Source organism: Uranotaenia lowii, chromosome 3 (assembly GCF_029784155.1).
Source record: "Uranotaenia lowii strain MFRU-FL chromosome 3, ASM2978415v1, whole genome shotgun sequence".
Taxonomy (NCBI): domain Eukaryota; kingdom Metazoa; phylum Arthropoda; class Insecta; order Diptera; family Culicidae; genus Uranotaenia; species Uranotaenia lowii.
Window position 1 is genome coordinate 170,858,103 of NC_073693.1, and position 19,199 is coordinate 170,877,301.

Here is a 19,199-nt window from a genome sequence, read left to right on the forward strand (position 1 = left end):
TAAAGTTTTCTCCCAGAGACACCGTGTAGATATGTTGGGGTCCAATGAAAGTTTTGACCGCTATCTCAGATCTTCCGGTAGAAAAAAATCTAACTTCAAAAAAACGTTATCCAATTTTTGCTTTGCTTAGCTGTATTTCATTTCCCAATGAACCGATTTTCAAAACTCAAATTTCAATTTTTTGACGTTAATTTGATCATTATTTTCATAGAACATACTTGGTCTGTCAAAATTCCTAGTTCTTCAGTATATTGGAATGATGATGAAGAGATTTTAAATGTGCGCTTCGGGTCATATTGACCCGAACGGCATGGGAAGGTTAAGATCATTAAGACACCTATGTCAGATGATATTATTTTCAATAAACAATAAACAATAAACAATAAATCTAGATAGCTTATCCCCTTAACAGAGAACAAATTCTTGCGGCAATTGATTTTAAAGAGATTTGGTCTTATAGAAAAATACTTAACTTACAGTTCTTTTTTTTCAAAAAACTTCAATACCGTCAAACGGAGCATCCTGCAATAGCAGGATTAGATGCAACATTTGTATTCCATAACACTTATTAAATTTATAAAAATTATAATGTAATAACATTATCATTCACAACGTGAAATAGTTTTTAAAAGTTTTTGATCCTCATAGAACATTCAAAAAATCGAGCAAAAGATGTTCAAATTTTTACATTTAAGATGCTTTTAAAACGTTACTCAGTATGACGGATTTACTTGATGACCTACAAACTTAATACTGCTTTTATAGTCCTGTACCAATACTGTTGGTGTAAACATATTTTTCGAATAATCACCACTTGTTTTAAATGAATATTTTTATAATTCAGTTACCTATCTGGGCTAAAATGCATCAAAATGCAAATTAAAGATTCACCTTCTAAAACTCGTTTCCATGTGTTGTAATATGATTGTTTTGCATCACGCGTTTATAATTTCAAAGTTTCATCCATTCAAACATTCATTTTTATGATTTCAGATAAGTAGAATTTTTTGTAGTGTTTTTACCCCTAAATGTATGCACCCTTAAACTTTTTCTTCATAGCCATTTTTGACAATAAAAGTGAAAAATTTAATTCGAAAAAATCCTAAAATTACTACAATTGGTGATTTATGCGTTATGAAATTTCAAATATATAAAAAACTTTAAATTTTCAAACGAGCCAGCTGATGGTTCTTGTGCCAATTTATAATTCCTAAAGGAAATTTTCCGCTGAACAACTTTGTCGAAGGCCGTTACTTCGTATCTTATAAAAAAAAAGTTATTAGCTTTTTAACAGGGGTATGTCTTTTTGCACTGATAAATAATAAATTCAATTGACATCCCTGCAGGGCGCCTAGCGAGGTATTGCGTGACTACATTATCGCGAGGCTCAAGCAGTGATGTCAATTGAATTTATTGTTAATCAATTTTAAAAGACATACCCCTGTTAAACAGCTGATAACTTTCAGTCCTAATAAGATGCGAAATTACGGCTTTCGACAAAGTTGTTCAGCGGGAAATTTCCTTTAGGAATTTTATAAATTGGCACAAAAACCATCAGCTGGCTCGGTTCAACAGACGAAACAAAAATGATGTTGATTTTTCAGTACAAAATATTCAATTTTCCTATCCAAATCTAAAAGTTCAAATTTACTCATGTAAACGTTACTTAAAAATTTTGCAAAAAATCATGGATGAGTTGTGGACCAAGACGAAGCTTTTAAGACCCCAGGGTTTGAGAAATTCCAAAACGACCCAAAATCGACTCAGAATGTGGTAGCTCAAACCATTATAAATAAATTGAAAACTGGTAAAGCTTGGCAAGGGTTGGCTTCCTAAATCAGAATCTCATCAGTGCAGTGTACCTATACTCAAAATATCAACAAAGCTGCTCTTGGAGCATTTTCATACCACATTTTGTATTTGGCCCTATCTTCCCTGAAACTGTTGTTGGATGACAATGTTCAAATCAGTAATGATTATCATACAAAATCAATAAAAGAGGAATCATCGACCATGAGCAAAGATTTAACATATTTTTAATGCTACCGAATTTCTTTTAATATATTTCCCTTCGATCGATTCCTCAAAAAAATCATTGAATTTCGACAAAATGACAACAGATAAATAAACTTAAAGACATAATTAAACTCAATAGGGTGAAATACTCTATATTAAACACTATCTTTGGAATTTCGTCTATTTGTGGCAAAAAAAAAATAACAATAGTTTTTTTTGGGTGAAATTTCGTTAGTGTAGCTCAAGCTTGATCCGGAGTTTCGAATCGATATGATTTTTTCGTTGAAATTCTTTTTAAACCTTTATACTGATTTTTTCTTGCCACAAATATTGAACACCATGATTCTGGACTTGGTAGGCTGTGGCTGATCAGAGCTGACGCGTTTTTTCTGATAGCGAAAAATTCTAGAATTTCAAATTGTTTTATAGATTTAATATAACATAGTGCTATAAATATTGTTTAATAAGAAGTGATTGAGTGACTGCAGTTGGAAAATTTTCGAAACCTTTGTTAACTTACTTCTAAAGTTGGAGAAGTAGCGGTTTCAGGTGATTTATCACAGAACAGCGACGCAGTTTTTCAGATCCTTTGTATATCAGACCGGCGTTTTACAATTCTTCGGTGAGTCCGTTCCTTATTAATTTTGGAGATCTTCTTATTGTTGTAAATTCACGTTTTTCTTAACTGAGAGATTTTTTTATTGATTTGTTCTATCAGTAGATTGACTTTTACAAAAATCTAATTGGAGTAAAAAATTATCTATATCAGTCAAAAACATACATAAGTAACATTGTTATGTTTGATGGAAATCTTAGTAAGGAACATTGGAGGACATTTTGAATTGATTTTTATTCTTGGAAAATACAATTCCATATCCCAGAGCTTGTTTACAGTTTACGTGCTTTACAACAAAATAAAAATATTTTCTTGTTTACTGTATTCTTTGTATAAAAAATCAGGCCATTCTAAACTAATCTAATCTCCTTCAGGTTGGTATACGTCGTTATTATGCGTCAAAACGGAATTCCTTTAATAATAATAATAAATTAGTGGGCTTGTGATATAGCTCAGTTGGCAAGTCAGTTGCTTTCTGAGCCGATGTCCGTGAGTTCGAGCCCAAGAGTAAACATCGATCACAGTTGTACCGGATAAGTTTTTCAATGACTTGTTCGCCAACTTCATCGTTGATATAAGTCGCGAATGACATGAAGATGTTAAAACGACTATAATCGAAACAAAAAAAAAATAAATTAGCATTATTTGTTTAGAATCAATTAATTTAAAATCATGCCACCGTGGACTTTGAATGTTCCAATGTTCAAACGTTCAAGAATTTGATTATTATGAGCATCTGTAAAATGCTGAAAAATATGACAGATACAGAAAGCATTAAAATTGTGTTGCATTTTTTTTGTTCCGCTTAGTAGGAAACTGAAAACTTATAGTTTTTGTGTTAGTAAACTTGCGCAGTTTATAATTTGATAGGTTTTTTTTTAATATCTAAGGATTGCATATTCTGATGAATTAACCATTTATTTTTGTTTTTGTTTGGATACACAGTTTGATACATTTGAGGCTTTTTAGCTAGATTTATTGTCAAAATTTCTAAACTATTTATATGCATGGTATGATTAATAAACAATGCCAACTTATTTAAATATTTTTATCATGTAAAAGTACTTTTATGAAAATTTATAGTTTTTGCCTCATAGTTAGTGTTAGGAGTTTCAGTAGGAAACATTAGGAGCATAGGAGGTGTAGGACAAACATATAACTCGTAATGCTGGCCTAGCATCTCCCAAAGTTGAACCTTCCAAAATTTACTAACAATGCTCCAAAACCTCCTCACATTTATGGATGGGTCGTAGAGATCTCTGCATCTATCTATAAAGTAAACGTTGACTAACATACCTTTTCCCTTTTCCCCACACAGTCCTTCAACATTCTGTGAGGACTGGTTTTCCATTTTAAGAGATTTTATAATCTGAGGCAACGAAATGGGAGACCTAGCTTCTATTGGAACTATAAGTCAGAAAATGTACCAAAATCTCGAAATAGATAATGTTGCAATTCCGAACGACTGTAGTTTCATAAAACGGAGAGTTGATGCGTAGCGCCAACCGAAGTTTTAGGCGAATGTTCCTGCGAATGCGAATGCGAATGCGAAATATTGAACACCATGATTCTAATATTGAACAGGCATTGTTCTAATTATTGAACACGTAAATATTGGAAAACAAAGAATACATTTAGGGGTATTACGTGTATTAGAATACATTAGTGGGGCAATTTGGGTTGAGCTAGCAACCAAGAAACACATAATTTATATTTCCAAGCGCCAACCGTGGTTTGTTCAATAATTGGCACATGCATTTCTTAACGAAACGAGTACTACAAAATTGAAAGTTCAATAACTAACACGTTTGCGTTTTCAGTGATCCAATGATTGAACACTCTAATTTGTACAGTTTTAAGAGAAAAAAAAAAACAAATATTAAAGGCTGTCACTCTTCCAGAAATCAAAGACAAATTTGAAAAGGTTGCCAGATTGCTCGGTTTTATCCGGGTTTGGCCCGGTAGCCCGGATTTCATTGAAAAATGCCTGGATTTTGCCAAGATTTAATCACTTTATTTGGCAAATCAAACAAAAAATAAATTGTGTAGTAAATATTTTTTATTTATGCATCCAAAACGGAATTCTGTTGATAAGTTTTGATGAAAAAATGTTTTGTTCAATATTATTCCATTATTTTTGTTGAGTAATTTCTGGGTCTTGACAAAGTTATGCGCCTGAATAAAGATACAAGCCGCCAAACATCCAATAGTGTCATATTGTCACTCATAAGCTGGTGAGGGTTAAAGTATTGGATCTAAGAAACTAGAATAATCTTGGAAAAAGTTTAAATAACTGATTGAAAGGAGGCCAGAAAAGGATGAGTTCATCAGTGAGTAGGTGATTTATTGGTTTTACTCAAAACTGATAGATTTTGAAAGCCAAATCACAAAACATAAGGTGATGTTCTAAATCTGAAAAAAAATATGACTTTAGAACCAAAAGCATTATGCCGCCGACCGTGGGCTAGAGGATAGCATTTAAGTCTTCTAAGCCAGAGGTCATGAGATCGAGTCTCGGTCACGGCATACATAGTACTCTCTCTGTGGGTTGGTGGTGTAAGCATTAGTCAGATGCTAGCCATTATATCACTGAAAGATGTACGCTTTAGTCTTAAGTAGAATTTCTGCAAAGAAACATGAAGTTTCACTAAGATCCTATATGTGTGTGTTCATTTTTAAAAAAGCATTAAAATTAAAAAAATTGAAGCAGACGATCAACATTTGCTGCAAACGGTGATGAAAAATAATAATTTACATCTCCGCGTCGACAGTTTTCAACCATTTTTTCCACCCCAACAACATCACTATTAGTAGGTACTTGCCGTTAAAACTTTCCTGCAGTGTTACAAAGGTTGGTCAAGAAACAAGCAGCTTCATTAATTTACTCATGAGACCTCGCTTCCGAATGAAACTTTAAGGAACCCAGAAAAAACCACAGCTTCCAGACGGCACATAAAATGCTCACGGAAACCTCAAAACTTTACCAGATATATCTTTCACATTGAACATCCCGTTACCGGACACGAACCGTTCGCCGTAGCAAACCGAATCGAAAATGGTCGAAATTCGAAGGGAAGTGGTTCTTCTTCCGGTTCAATTCACCAGTCCCAACAACGTTGACGACGGACGATGATATTGCTGCAAGAAAGTTTTGCATCATGAAATTTCAAACTACACCCCCAGCTAAGCGTTGGGTTCCCAGCTTTCCCTCTTTTGACCATCTGTAACAAAGTGTGAAGAAAAGTTCTGGTGATTTTTATTTCCCTTTCATAACCTCAACACGGTGACGGTGCGGCGCGGCTGGTGGGTTTGAAAAAAAGTGTTTGCATATAATATTTGTTCCTGGTTGGACTTTTGCCGACGACAGTTCGGTGACTCAAATGATGAATGTCATCGACTAGAACGCGGGTCAACTGGAAAAGTTGGGTGCCGGGGATCAATTTTCTTTTTAACAAATTTTCACATTTTGATTTATTCTTTCCGGGTTTGGGTAGAGACGACGAAAAAGTTTTTGGTCCTGAACAGGAAAGATTTCGATTTCAAATTTTGATTAAATTCTCACTTCTGCTTCGACAATCGATGAATCGCAATTTAAAAGGGATGTCACCGACAATGATGAGATGTACTTGAGAAGTACTTGAACAACTTTACTTAAGTGATTTTTTTTGTTTTTTTTTTCAGACTTGCTACGAGATGGAACGATACCTGAAAGATGAGCCAAAACTACAGACTTTCAAGAAGCTGCCAGCTGATCTAGACACACCATGGGACCTGTTTGCCACGCCCGGACCAATTTCGGGCTGGAAAGTAGAAGTAGATTCGTATTGTTTAGAAGAGTTACACCTGAACGACAGGCACTCAGATTCACACTCCAGTTCGTCATCCTCCTCGTCGTCGCCTTGTTCCGGATCTTGGGACAACAGTTCTGCGCTAAGTTGTGCGGTTGTGGTGAAAAAAGAACGTCTCGATCCGGACGACGACGATGGTAACAATTCGGACAGTTACGACAACGACGAGCAAAGTGAAAAGTTCAGTAAAACCTTACACCATCATCATCACCATCACCACCACCATCATCACCATCACCATCAGAACGCGATCGAATTAAGGCTAGTGGCACGAGCGACGACCTCCGACCTTCTACCAACTCTAACGCCTCCCTCCTCACCCGAATCGCATCTTAGTATAGGGAACAAAACCACCCAGACGACCTTGGCAGCAACAGTCAAAACGGAACCGGAAATCGCACTACTCGACCATCAGGGCGGCATTCTGAGGGTATCGACGGGGACGGGGACGACGCATCTGCCACGAAATGCCGCCATCGTTCGATTGACCACGTCCAGCAGTAAAAACGGAACCGTGGGGTTGACACGAGTGATACAGGTCAGCAGTCCCCAGCTACAAGCCGCCATCGCCCAGAGGAATTCCAGCGCGTCACCCAGCTCGTCGCTATCGTCCGGTGAGTGTGACATGCATTTCACATTACTAATTTCCGATTCTGAAAGTTCATCGCACCAAAGCACAGTTTTATTTTGTTCCATTTAGAAACAATACAGAAAAACGCTTTTTTTTTGTTCATTTTTTACGAAATGACACTGTCATTGATATTCATTGACACTGTCATTGATATTCAGATTCAAATCTGAAATCTTAATCTGATTTCAAAATAAAAAATTCGAAATAGAAATCTTAATCTAAATTTTGAACATATGTTCTATATTTGAATTATGAATCTGTCTTCTTAATCTGAAGCTTAAGCTTAGAATAAAAATATAAAAAAACGCATTTTTTAGAGAAAATTTTGTTTAGTGAAAGTTTTAGACTTGATGGTAATATTTAAAAAATCTGATTTTCTATTGCTCTTAAATGTCGATTCAAAACAATGATTTCAAGTGGTTACTTATCAAAATCGATTGAAAATTGAATGGCTACTTTACCATAGCAGTAATTCTTGAATTTTTTTTTAATCATTTAACGAACCGCAGTACACTTATCATAGTAAATATAGGAAGAAATCAACATGGTAATCTCATTCGATCCTAGTCAAAATTATTTATTAGCTTACCAGAAGGTCACATGCCAAATTTAAGAAAGACCTGACCATACGGAGTGGTTGCTGGACGTGAATAGGATTCTAAGGCATTTTGCCCAGGAGCAACAAAAATACTGGTTTTTCGTCAATAACTGTTTTCTTCACTAGCCGATTGTTTTCTCCTGTTTATTTTCTTAAGGCCTGAATTGAGACAAATATTTCACCCGAAGACAAATATTTCACCCGAAATTAAAATAAAAAAGCAACCCCTCCGTATGGTCAGATCTTTCTGAAATTTGGGATGTGACCTTCTGGTAAGCTAATAAATAATTTTGACTTGGATCGAGTGAGATAACCATGTTGATTTCTTCCTATATTTACTATGATAAGTGTACTGCGGTTCGTTTAATTATTAAAAAAAATTCAAGAATTATTGCTATGGTAAAGTAGCCATTCAATTTTCAATCGATTTTGATAAATAACCACTTGAAATCATTGTTTTGAATCGACATTTAAGAGCAATAGAAAATCAGATTTTTTAAATATTACCATCGAGTCTTAAACTTTCGCTAAAACAAAATTTTCTCTAAAAAACTGCGTTTTTTTATATTTTTATTCTATCATATAGTCACTAATATCAACAATACGACAATCAGACGCAAAAATGGTGTTCGGATGATCGATAGAAAATTTATTGACCTTTAATATGCAAAAAAAGGATTTCAAATTTATGTTATGTAGTCCAAGATATTTTAATCTAAGTACAAGTACTTTTTTTATTTTTCCGAAATTTCATATTTGGAGCATAGCTCAAAAACTGTTCTACTGAGATTTTTTGAATTTCATTTTCGGATTTAGCGCCCGATTTCACATAAAAAATATAGGCTTAACATGAATTCTCAATATGAATTTTAAATCTGAATCTGGGTTTTGAATGTGAATCTGATTTTGGAATCCTGATCTGAATTACGAACAGAAATTTTTTTGTAATCTTATTTTTGTTTTCGACTGTGAAATTTTGAAATTCAAAGTCTTATCTAAGAGTCTAGATAAAATCGAGGCTAGGTCATTCGGCCGAAAGTCATTTGGCCGAATGGTCGTAAGGCCGAATGTATGCTAGGCCGATACGACATACACATTAACGTTTGTTTTCGTGTTGGGGTGAATGGCAGTAAGGCCGAATGGTCATAAGGCTGAATGATCGTAATGATTGGTTGCTAGGTCTATAAGAAATCTTTTACACTTGCCTGCATGTTAGGCATCAGGCCGAATGGCCGTTAAGCCGAATGGATGATAGGCCGAATGGTCGAATCTAGCCTTGCATCCATTCGGTCTGATGACTATCCGGCCTAACGACCTTTCGGCCTGACATGCAAAAAAAAGGTAATATGTCTTATAGACCTAACATAAATTCAGCTCAACAACCATTCAGCCTAACAACCATTCGACCTTACGTCCATTTGGCCTAGAGACCATTCGGCCTAATGACCATTCGGCCAAACGACCCTTCAGCCAAATAACCATTCGGTCAAATGATCATTCCATATCAACTTATGATATTCAGCCTTACGACCATTCGGCCTATCGTATCTTCGGCCTGATGACCATTCGGCCTAACATCCATTCAACCAAACAATATTCGGCGAAATAATCTTCGGCCTAATGTCCCATTTGCCCTGTTGTCCTTCTCGGCCGAACATCCGTCCCCATTCGGCATAGCAACCTTCGGCCTAACATTTTTCGAACTATCGGCCTTCGGCCGAACGTCCGAACCCCACTAAAATCAACCTGAATCTCATATCTAATCTGAATTTACAATTTGATGTCCGAATTTGAATTTCGAATCTCTACTCTGATCTGAATTCTGAAGGTGAATGCAGAACTAGAATCTGGATTCCGATTTGAATTCTGAATGTCAATCCAAAATCTAAATTTAAATTTTTGTTTCACAAATTCAAAAAAAAATCTAAACTGGACTCTGAATTCAAAAGCTTTCATTTACTTTGAAATTTCATAAAATCGATTTTTTATAATCTTACGTTTCAATAGAAGCTTAGCTGACGAAGTCAATTCATGAAAAAAGTTCTGGAAAAAAGTCTGAATCTGAACTTTAAACCTAAATTTTGAAACTTAAAACTAAAGGTAATTCGAAATCTGAATTTGTATTCCTTATCGACGGCTAGTTCGGCTTTGCTCCCACGACGCTCACGGTGGAGTTAATTTAATAATCTGAATTCTGAAAAGAATGGTGAGTTCTGAATTTGACCTATGAATTTGTTATAATTGTTATATAAATTATTGAATATTACAATCCATGTAAAAAGAAAACTATGTACACTATAGACTGCCCTAAATTTGTATGGAAAATTTCTTGCTTGTTAAATGTTATGCGCTGCAGGCTTAAATTGATTCTAGGCCTAGTACAAGGTTTCATGCCAAATTTGGGCCAGATCGGATCACGGGAAAGGGTCGCTCCACGAGCCTAAAGTTTGTATGGGATTTTGAGACATTTTGTTCTGGAGGAACATGAAAATCCCCTTCTGCATTAATTACTTTGGTCCCCTTAGGCCGATTTCTTTTGACGAAGACTGCATTTCAATTTGACTTATGGTAAAAAAGTTACTAAATTTCAAAAATGGGGTAACTTTTTTCAGGGTGCTATTCATAACTGTTAATGCTGTGCAAAATGTTCGAAGCAGTGTCTCTCATTAAAAGTGATAAATGTCACTCTTAAAAAAGATAGCTATTTTTTGAAGCTCAAACACTTTTTTATCATAAGTCGAATCGGAATGCAGTCTTCGAAATATTTTTCATAAATTATTTATTTATTTTTTTGTTTTTGTAAAAGATAGGTGCAGCCTAAGAGCAGCCTTATGCTGAAGTAAATAGTGAAAAACGATATTTGATTATCAAATGTATGAAAAATAAAAAATATATGTTTTCAAATTCGACATCAAAAAGTTTAACTTTTCATGACTATGGTTGAGTGTTTATCAAAACCAGAATAAATAATGCATTTCTCCATAAATCATACTTTCATGTTCAAATTGTTGTAGCAGTATGGATAAAATTAAATAATTCCATTTTTTTTTACTTGAACATCCCTGAGTAGACCGAATGAACACCTAGCTGAAAATAGCCATCCCTGTAAAAGCCGATAAAATATCTATTTATAGAACTAATGAACCAAGAGCATAGCCGAGTAGCAGAGAAATATTTTGGAGAGTAAACAAAACTCTCGACGCACCCCATCGAGAGCGTGACGTCACGGAAAAACTCTTTTTCTTCGTAAAGCGGATCTGGGTGTTTTAAAGGGATTTGGCGAAACTTTGCTAGAGATATCGCCACCAGCTGATGCATGTCCGGGCGTTGACCCCACCAGATGATAGGTCTTATGGTTGTATTGGTAAGAATCGGGAATTAGAATCTACACCCGAGATCGGATGTCAATATCTCGGGTTGATTACCAGAAAAACATGTGAAAAAGAAGAGGGTTTTTCGTGAACATTCGTAATCGTTCGCTAACGATTACGAAGTTCCGGTCAGGAAATTAGATGACTGTTCTGATCTGAGGGCTGATGCAAGTACTCGATCACTTTTCCTTGGGCTGTGGAGTAGGCTGGACTGCAAGTTTTTTTTTATTTCGGGTTCGCATTGGTACCACAAGGTACTTGTTAAAAAAACGTGGGTTTTAATTTTTTTTATAAAAATGTCTTTTTTAAAACCTTCCCAAAATAGAGTGCGATTAAGAGTGTCCTAAGTGCGAGCAATACCGTAGGGTGATAGCTCAAAGAGCAGAACACGGTAATTTTTACTGGTTTTTTGAGTGCGTTTTTCCCCGTAACTAATGTTTGAAACGGATCAGGTACGAAGCCCACGCGAGCCTACAACAACGTCATCATCACCTGGTCCAAGGAAATCCGCTGCGGGTCGACGCATACCGTTACCGCCGAAGCCACACATCACGGCAGCGACGCAGTTTTCCCGACACCACCCGGCGACGACCATACCAGCATCGACAGCAGCAGAAACGACGGTCTGGGGATCAACCGAAAGCTAATTGAGGTTTGATTGCCCAGCAACGTGAGTACTCGAAACCATATTATATCATGCGCATGATTGGAATCTGATATTGATTCCCTTTTTGAAGCCGTACACCCATATGAGCAAATAGCTCACTCGGCTACGTACCCAGCTGAGGAACTAGAGGGCCCGGGTTCAAATCCCCCATATCGATATACTTTTTTTTATATGTATAAAATCCATGGTCCACCGATGAGGTTAGAATAACCTCCGGTGGTGAAAGAAAACGCACCGTTTCCTCGTCAAGTTAAAGGAAACTTAAGAAAAGCACTCGCACAAATTTACCGACAAATACCCCCATCCGGGGAAACTTTGGGAAGTTAGTATGCCTAGGCAGCACTAGAGGCGCTAACGTAGGACAGGAGAAATCTCAGAGGAGAAGCCAGATGTAGAAGGAAGTTAGAAGCCAAAACCCCCATCAAAAATGTAAATACACATCCTACTAATCCTACAAACAACAAACCACCACCTAGAAACTAAATTCGAAAATATGAATAAATAAGTTGTTGCAACAAACGTTTTTTTAGCGAAAATAAACGATGCTTTCATGAAAAGTTAAGATTCACGTTTTTTCCGGTTGTTCGGTAGAGTAGAGTTTTTGAGTTGGGTTGACGCTAGTTTGTTTCGTTGTTTTTTCATCCAACCCCTTTCCAGTTTCCGAAGCAATCCTGGGGAATTTGTTCGGGGAAAGTGGGTCCACTGAAGATACTTCTGGAAACATAGTTTTTCCAGTCAGTTGATATTTTTTGGCCAACCGAACAACCAGTCTTAATTTTCGTATATTTTCGACCAATTAGTCTGGGATATTGATGGATGATCGACGGTTGAGGTCGGTAGGTTGAGTCTGATCTGGGCCAATACAATATACACCCACCCTATGTTGGGTCTCAAAAGCCGGGCAAGCAATCAAAAGGCGGCTGGTCTCCTCGGAGTGGCGCTTAAATCATCCGCTAACAACCCAGATCCCAATTCGCCCACTGCCTCCCGTTGCAGTGGCGCCCAACGTTTTAAAGGCACGAATAATCATAAGAGTAATTTTCATGGTAATTTTCTCATTTAGTTTTTTTTTTCGGCTAAGGAAAATAGAATTTATTTTTCTTTTTGAACTTTTATTTTTGCATATTTTTTTTTTATCGTTGCCTTTTTTAATACTAGCTAGTTCTTATTATTTTAAGAATACAATTATCAGATTGTACAAACGGCTTGAGGAACCAGTTCAATTTTTTCCTTCAAATATTTTTCCCATATTTACATTCGTTATCATATTTTTTGGCTATATTTTTTTTCTTTCTCACTTTTACATATCTTTAGTTCATTCATTTCTTTTTTCAAATACATATCATTAAGTTTATTGTTACCATTTGCTACGTTTTTGTTGATCACAAGTTCTATTAATTTAAATAAAGAAAAATGGATCGGTTTCCGTGTGCGGAACATTTAAACAACGAAGAGGTTAACTACGAGTTACAAATACGCGGTAGATTTGGGGATGTAACCAAAAGTCTCGATTTAGCAGGAAAGCAAAGGCTTTTACGAATGATTTTTCGCGATGACTTGTCTAAAAAACAAAACTATCAGTCAAGTGAATCAGTGTCTGATTATTTTTGCCTCCTGGGGGAACAGTTGTCCAGCATCGAGAAATCTATTCATCGGAAGAAGATGGATGCAAAAAATGAGTCCAGGTTGCTGCATTATTGGTATCGAGCTAAACGACTGCAGGCAGCTTCTGAAGACCAGAAGAAAATGCGTAGGGATTTAGTTCGGCGGATCGAAAATGTGATGAGCGCAAATAAAGTGGTCCTGCCAACAACACCTATGAAAGATCAAATCCGAGAGCTTCTTACTCAAAATATAACTGCACCAGGAACCAGTAACCACGAACAAACCGGAAACCCAAGGAATAGTCTAGGGACGATTCCAAAACCGACTGGAACTCCTGCGAGGACCGAGGTAAAGGATCCTGTGGACCAACGTCTCAGTCATATGGAGGAAATGATAACCGCCATGTGGACATTGATGTCAGACTCACAAGGAAACCGTACCAACTCCCACGAAACTCCAAGTTCTAGCAAATGGACACAACACCAATTGAACGCTAGCCCAACGGTTCGGAAAGGACATCTTGAGGACGACGAAGACGAAAGTGAAGAAGACGATTCATTTTACGATGCCAAGAGGGATAACAGACCCAGGGACAAAGACAGAGGATATGGCCAGAGCGATTCGGAATCGGAAAGCCATAGAGACTACAGGCCACGAACTCGGCATGGAGGTAGGGGGGATGATTCGCATCTAGTAGAAAAATGGAAGATCAAATTTTCGGGGGATTCTCGCTCACTTAGTGTTGAGGACTTTCTTTACAAAGTTGACAAACTATCCGAAATTGAAGGAGTTCCCAAAACTAGGTTGTTACGAGACATCCATTTGCTTCTAGAGGGATCGGCCTCCGACTGGTTTTTTACGTACATAGACAATTTCCACTCATGGGACAATTTCGAGAAGCTGATGAGAACCAGGTTTGGTAACCCTAACAAGGACCAAGGGATTCGTCTAAAGATTCACAATCGGAAACAGCAAAGGGGCGAATCTTTTATCGCGTACGTTACCGAGATCGAAAAGCTGAATCGTATGTTGTCGAGGAGAATGTCTAAAAGAAGGAAATTCGAAGTCATTTGGGACAACATGCGACATCACTATCATGACAGAATTTCTGTGGTAGATGTTGAAAATTTGAACCATTTGATAAAGCTGAACCATAAGATCGATGCAACAGACCTATCCCTACAAGCTTCTTGGGACCCTCAACCTCGGCGCGGAATTAATAACATGGATGTGGGTTCAGATCCAGAGGAAAACGAGAAGTCAGCAGACGTGAATGTGATGAACAGCCGTTCATACCATCAAATTTCGAAGGGGACGAATCTGTATCATCAGCAGACACCACCGCCGAAGACTTATGGACCACAACAACAAGCTAACCACCCACCCGTTTTCCAGCAGCAACAGCAATTTTCCAACAATCACCTTCCAACAAAAACCGCTTGTTGGAACTGTCAACAGGAAGGACACGGATGGAGAGATTGTTCGAGACCAAGAGTAATATTCTGTTTTGGTTGCGGTAAACTTGGTCGCACCATTCGAACATGTGAGAGTTGTTCTGCGAAAAACTACGCAAGAACAAGTCGTCAACAACAGGGAAACTAAAACAGGGGTTTGAAGTTGAGAGTTCAAACATCCCTGAGCAACATTGTGTTCCCAAAACTCCAGAATTCGACCCATTATTAAAAATTCATCACATTAGAATAAATACCAATAAATGTCCACATATCCGAGTCCAAGTTTTCGACACTGAGATCAACGCTCTTCTTGATTCAGGGGCAGGGATAAGCGTAACAAATTCAGCGGAATTTGCCGAGAAGTACGGGTTGGAAATCCAACCTGCAGCAGTTAGGGTGAGCACAGCTGACGGAACGGAATACCGGTGTTTAGGGTACTTAAATTTACCTTTTCAGTACAAAGGCATAACTCGAGTTATACCAACAATCATCGTCCCCCAAATCTCAAGAAAGCTGATTCTAGGAGCTGATTTTTGGGAAAGTTTTGGAATCCATCCGATGATCGATGTCGGAAATGGACTCGAGAAGCTTGAAACCTCAGACACGGTACCAAACTCTCAAATCTGTTTCAACATCGAGCCATCAGATGAATTCCCTAACCTCACCAAAAATGACTCCGATAGCACACTCGATATTCCAACTTTTGATATACCAGAAGAACCAATTCCGGAAAATATAGAAACCGAACATGAACTACTCGAACATGAAAGAGCGGAATTGATCGAAGCGGTGAAGGAGTTTGCTTTCACAGCGCCGGGAAAACTTGGTCGAACACACTTGATCGAGCACGAAATTGTGCTCAAAGATGACGCCAAACCACGAAATCAACCTGTTTACAAATGTTCACCGTACATACAAAAAGAGATCGACGCGGAAATCGAGAGGTTTAAGGAGCTGGGAGCTATAGAGGAATGTTATAGCGAATGGACGAATCCACTCGTTCCTGTCCGGAAGTCGAATGGCAAGATCCGAGTTTGTCTCGACTCCCGGCGAATAAACGCGATGACGGTGAAGGATTCCTATCCGATGCAGAACATGCAAAACATATTCCATCGTCTTGAGTCAGCCAAATACTTCTCTATCATCGACCTCAAGGACGCGTACTTCCAAATTCCACTGAAGAAAGAAAGCAGGAACTACACAGCCTTCAGGACCTCTAAAGGACTTTTCCGGTTTAAAGTTTGTCCCTTTGGGGTCACCAACGCGCCTTTTACGATGTGTCGTCTAATGGGAGCAGCTCTAGGGTTTGATTTGCAGCCTCATGTCTTTGTCTACTTAGACGACATAGTCGTCGCCACGAAGGATCTTGGCGAACACCTGAGACTGTTAAGGGAAGTCGCGAAAAGATTGAAGAATGCAGGTTTGACAAGATCTCTTGAAAAATCACGATTCTGTCGCAAACAAGTGATGTATCTAGGGTACTTGTTGACAGACCGCGGCGTGAGTATCGATCAATCAAGGATTCAACCAATATTGAATTACGCTCGACCGAAATCCTTGAAGGATATACGTCGCTTGATGGGACTCGCCGGGTTCTATCAACGGTTTATTCCGAACTACAGTCGAATAACCGCGCCGATAACCGATCTGTTAAAAAAGGAGAAGAAAATCAAGTGGACCGCAGAAGCAGAAGCAGCTTTCCAAGAGCTGAAGTCAGTGCTGACTTCCGCCCCAATCCTAGCAAACCCAGACTTCACGAAACAGTTCATTATCGAATCGGACGCCTCCGAGAACGCTGTAGGTGCTGCATTAGTCCAGGTCCAAGATGGGGAGACCCGTATAATAGGTTACTTCAGCAAAAAGCTTAGCGCGACACAGAAGAAATATGCAGCCGTAGAAAAGGAATGTTTAGGTGTCCTGCTAGCGATCGACAATTTCCGCCATTATGTAGAGGGCACTCGATTCAAGGTCGTCACTGATGCGCGAAGTCTTCTCTGGCTGTTCAAAATCGGAGCCGAATCAGGGAATTCCAAACTCCTCAGGTGGGCTTTGCGTATCCAGTCTTACGACATTGAATTGGAATATCGCAAAGGGAAAAACAACATCACAGCTGATTGCTTGTCACGATCCATCGAGGCCATATCCGTAACAACACTCGATCCAGAATATGAGGAACTCATCAAGGACATCTCTTCAAACCCGGAAAAGTTCAAGGACTTCCGCGTAATTGATGGGGAAGTATGGAAATACATCAAGTCTGCAAACCATCAGGACGATCCACGTTTCACCTGGAAACGATATCCACCACAAGCCGAAAGAAATTCCATTATCCAACAGGAACACAACAAAGCCCATTTCGGTTACGAAAAGACTTTGTTGGCCATCAAAGAGCGATTCCATTGGCCAAAGATGAACGCGGAAATAAGGAAATTTTGTAGACAATGCCTCCCTTGCCAAACCAGCAAAGCCGTGAATATCAATACAACACCTCCTATGGGTTCCCAAAAACCTGTTGAATACCCTTGGCAATTCGTCACTCTAGACTTCGTCGGACCTCTTCCAGCTTCCGGTAAAAACCGCGCCACCTGTCTGCTAGTAGCAACTGATGTGTTCTCCAAATTCGTGTTGGTGCAACCCTTCAGGGAAGCCAAAGCAGAACCACTAACCGAATTTGTCGAAAACATGATATTTCGCTTGTTTGGAGTACCGGAGATTGTTTTGACAGACAATGGTACTCAATTCACATCAACCAAGTTCACCAACCTTCTGAAGACGTACCATGTTAACCACTGGTTAACACCAGCTTATCATCCGCAAGTTAACAACACGGAACGTGTTAACCGGGTCATAACGACTGCGATTCGAGCAACGCTTAAAAAGGAACACAAACACTGGGCGGATGATATACAGGCAATTGCCAACGCAATCCGCACAGCCATTCATAACTCCACCAAACATAGTCCGTATTTTGTTGTTTTCGGCCGTAATCAAATATCTGACGGAAGAGAGTACGCAAAAATACGAGACAAGCACCAGGCAGTTGAAAAAGATCAGGGAACTATAGTAGAGGAACGACAAAATCTTTTTGAAGAAGTGAGGTCGAACTTGGCAGCTGCTTACAAACGACACGAACAGACTTATAATTTACGGTCTAATCAAAGTTGTCCTCGATACGTAGCGGGAGAAAAAGTGCTAAAAAAGGCTTTCGACCTTTCAGACAAGGGTAAGGGATTTTGCAAAAAACTTGGGCCAAAGTATGAACCATGCGTAGTTAGGAAGGTCTTAGGAGCTCATACGTATGAGCTAGAAGATGAGCAAGGGAAACGAATTGGCGTCTACTTTGCTGATCAAATTAAAAAACTGCACACAAACTCCTAACCAAAAGTTAGTACCGCTATGTAGTTTAGTTTAGAACAAATGACAACAAATCTTCAAGATGACAAAAACACCTACGGGTCAAAAATAACACACCAGTTCAAGTGAGCTTCGATGTCGACCAGATAGTCTTTGTTGATTCCGTTTGAAGTACGAACTTAGCGAATATTGAAGTGGTAAAGTGATGACCTATCAGACATAGTACGGCGACAAGCACGAAGGTAGAATTACCTCTCCCAGGATCGACGATTTCTGGGTGAAAGAGCTCCTCTGCTTGCAAGAAAAATCACGCCGCGAAATCCGACGATTGTGGAGAAATAGGGATATGCCAAGTCTGAGTGAGAGCTTTTCAAAATCGGTCGACTTAGTAGTAGACTGTTCAGTCTTCTACTAAATTGATGTATTTTGGAAAGTGGTCTTCTAATTATAAAGAGCGAGCTGAGCCATGGATAGATGTCGCCAAGAAATGAAGCAAGGAGGAGAAGCTATTTGATAACGGCTCAAGCAAAACCTTGACTGGGGTATTTCATGAAAAAAAGAAACAGCAGTTTCTCCTAGCTAAAACCGGAAAACGACCCTTTCATATAAACCTTAGATGCAAAGCAAACTGAAGTCCATCAGTCAGTCATCATTGATTCCGAAAAAGTATAAAATTTTCTTGAAATCTGATGAGGTCAAGTTATGACCTGTAAAAAGTAGTGAATTTATTCACGAAGAATAAAGCGAGCTAACCTCAGAAGAAATCAGACAAATAAATCGAAGCGAGGAGGAGATGCTGACTGAAATACGACCGAAGCGAGCGAGCATCGAACAACCATCATAAACGACGATTGTCACGTCTTGTACATATTTTGTAAGAATTTTTGAATTTTACTCCACGTCATGTAAATATTTTTGTAAATAGTAGATGAGTTTAGATTATTAGTATTTTGATTCCTACGATCAGTCCTATTTTCTTATTTTAGTTTTAGTTTCCTTATTTTAGGGTTAGTACTTACAGCTAGAATTTTGAAAAACT

General features: G+C 38.3%; 1 protein-coding gene across 1 annotated transcript in view; it reads left to right on the forward strand.

Moving 5' to 3' along the window:
• The window catches only part of LOC129758299 (Krueppel-like factor luna), a 294,663-nt gene that overhangs the window by 134,540 nt on the left and 140,924 nt on the right, over positions 1-19,199 (forward strand). The window contains exon 2 of the mRNA XM_055755779.1: positions 6,314-7,094. Within this exon, the coding sequence (XP_055611754.1) occupies positions 6,326-7,094 (769 nt within the window). The 5' untranslated portion in view covers positions 6,314-6,325. The remainder of the gene's footprint in view (positions 1-6,313; positions 7,095-19,199) is intronic.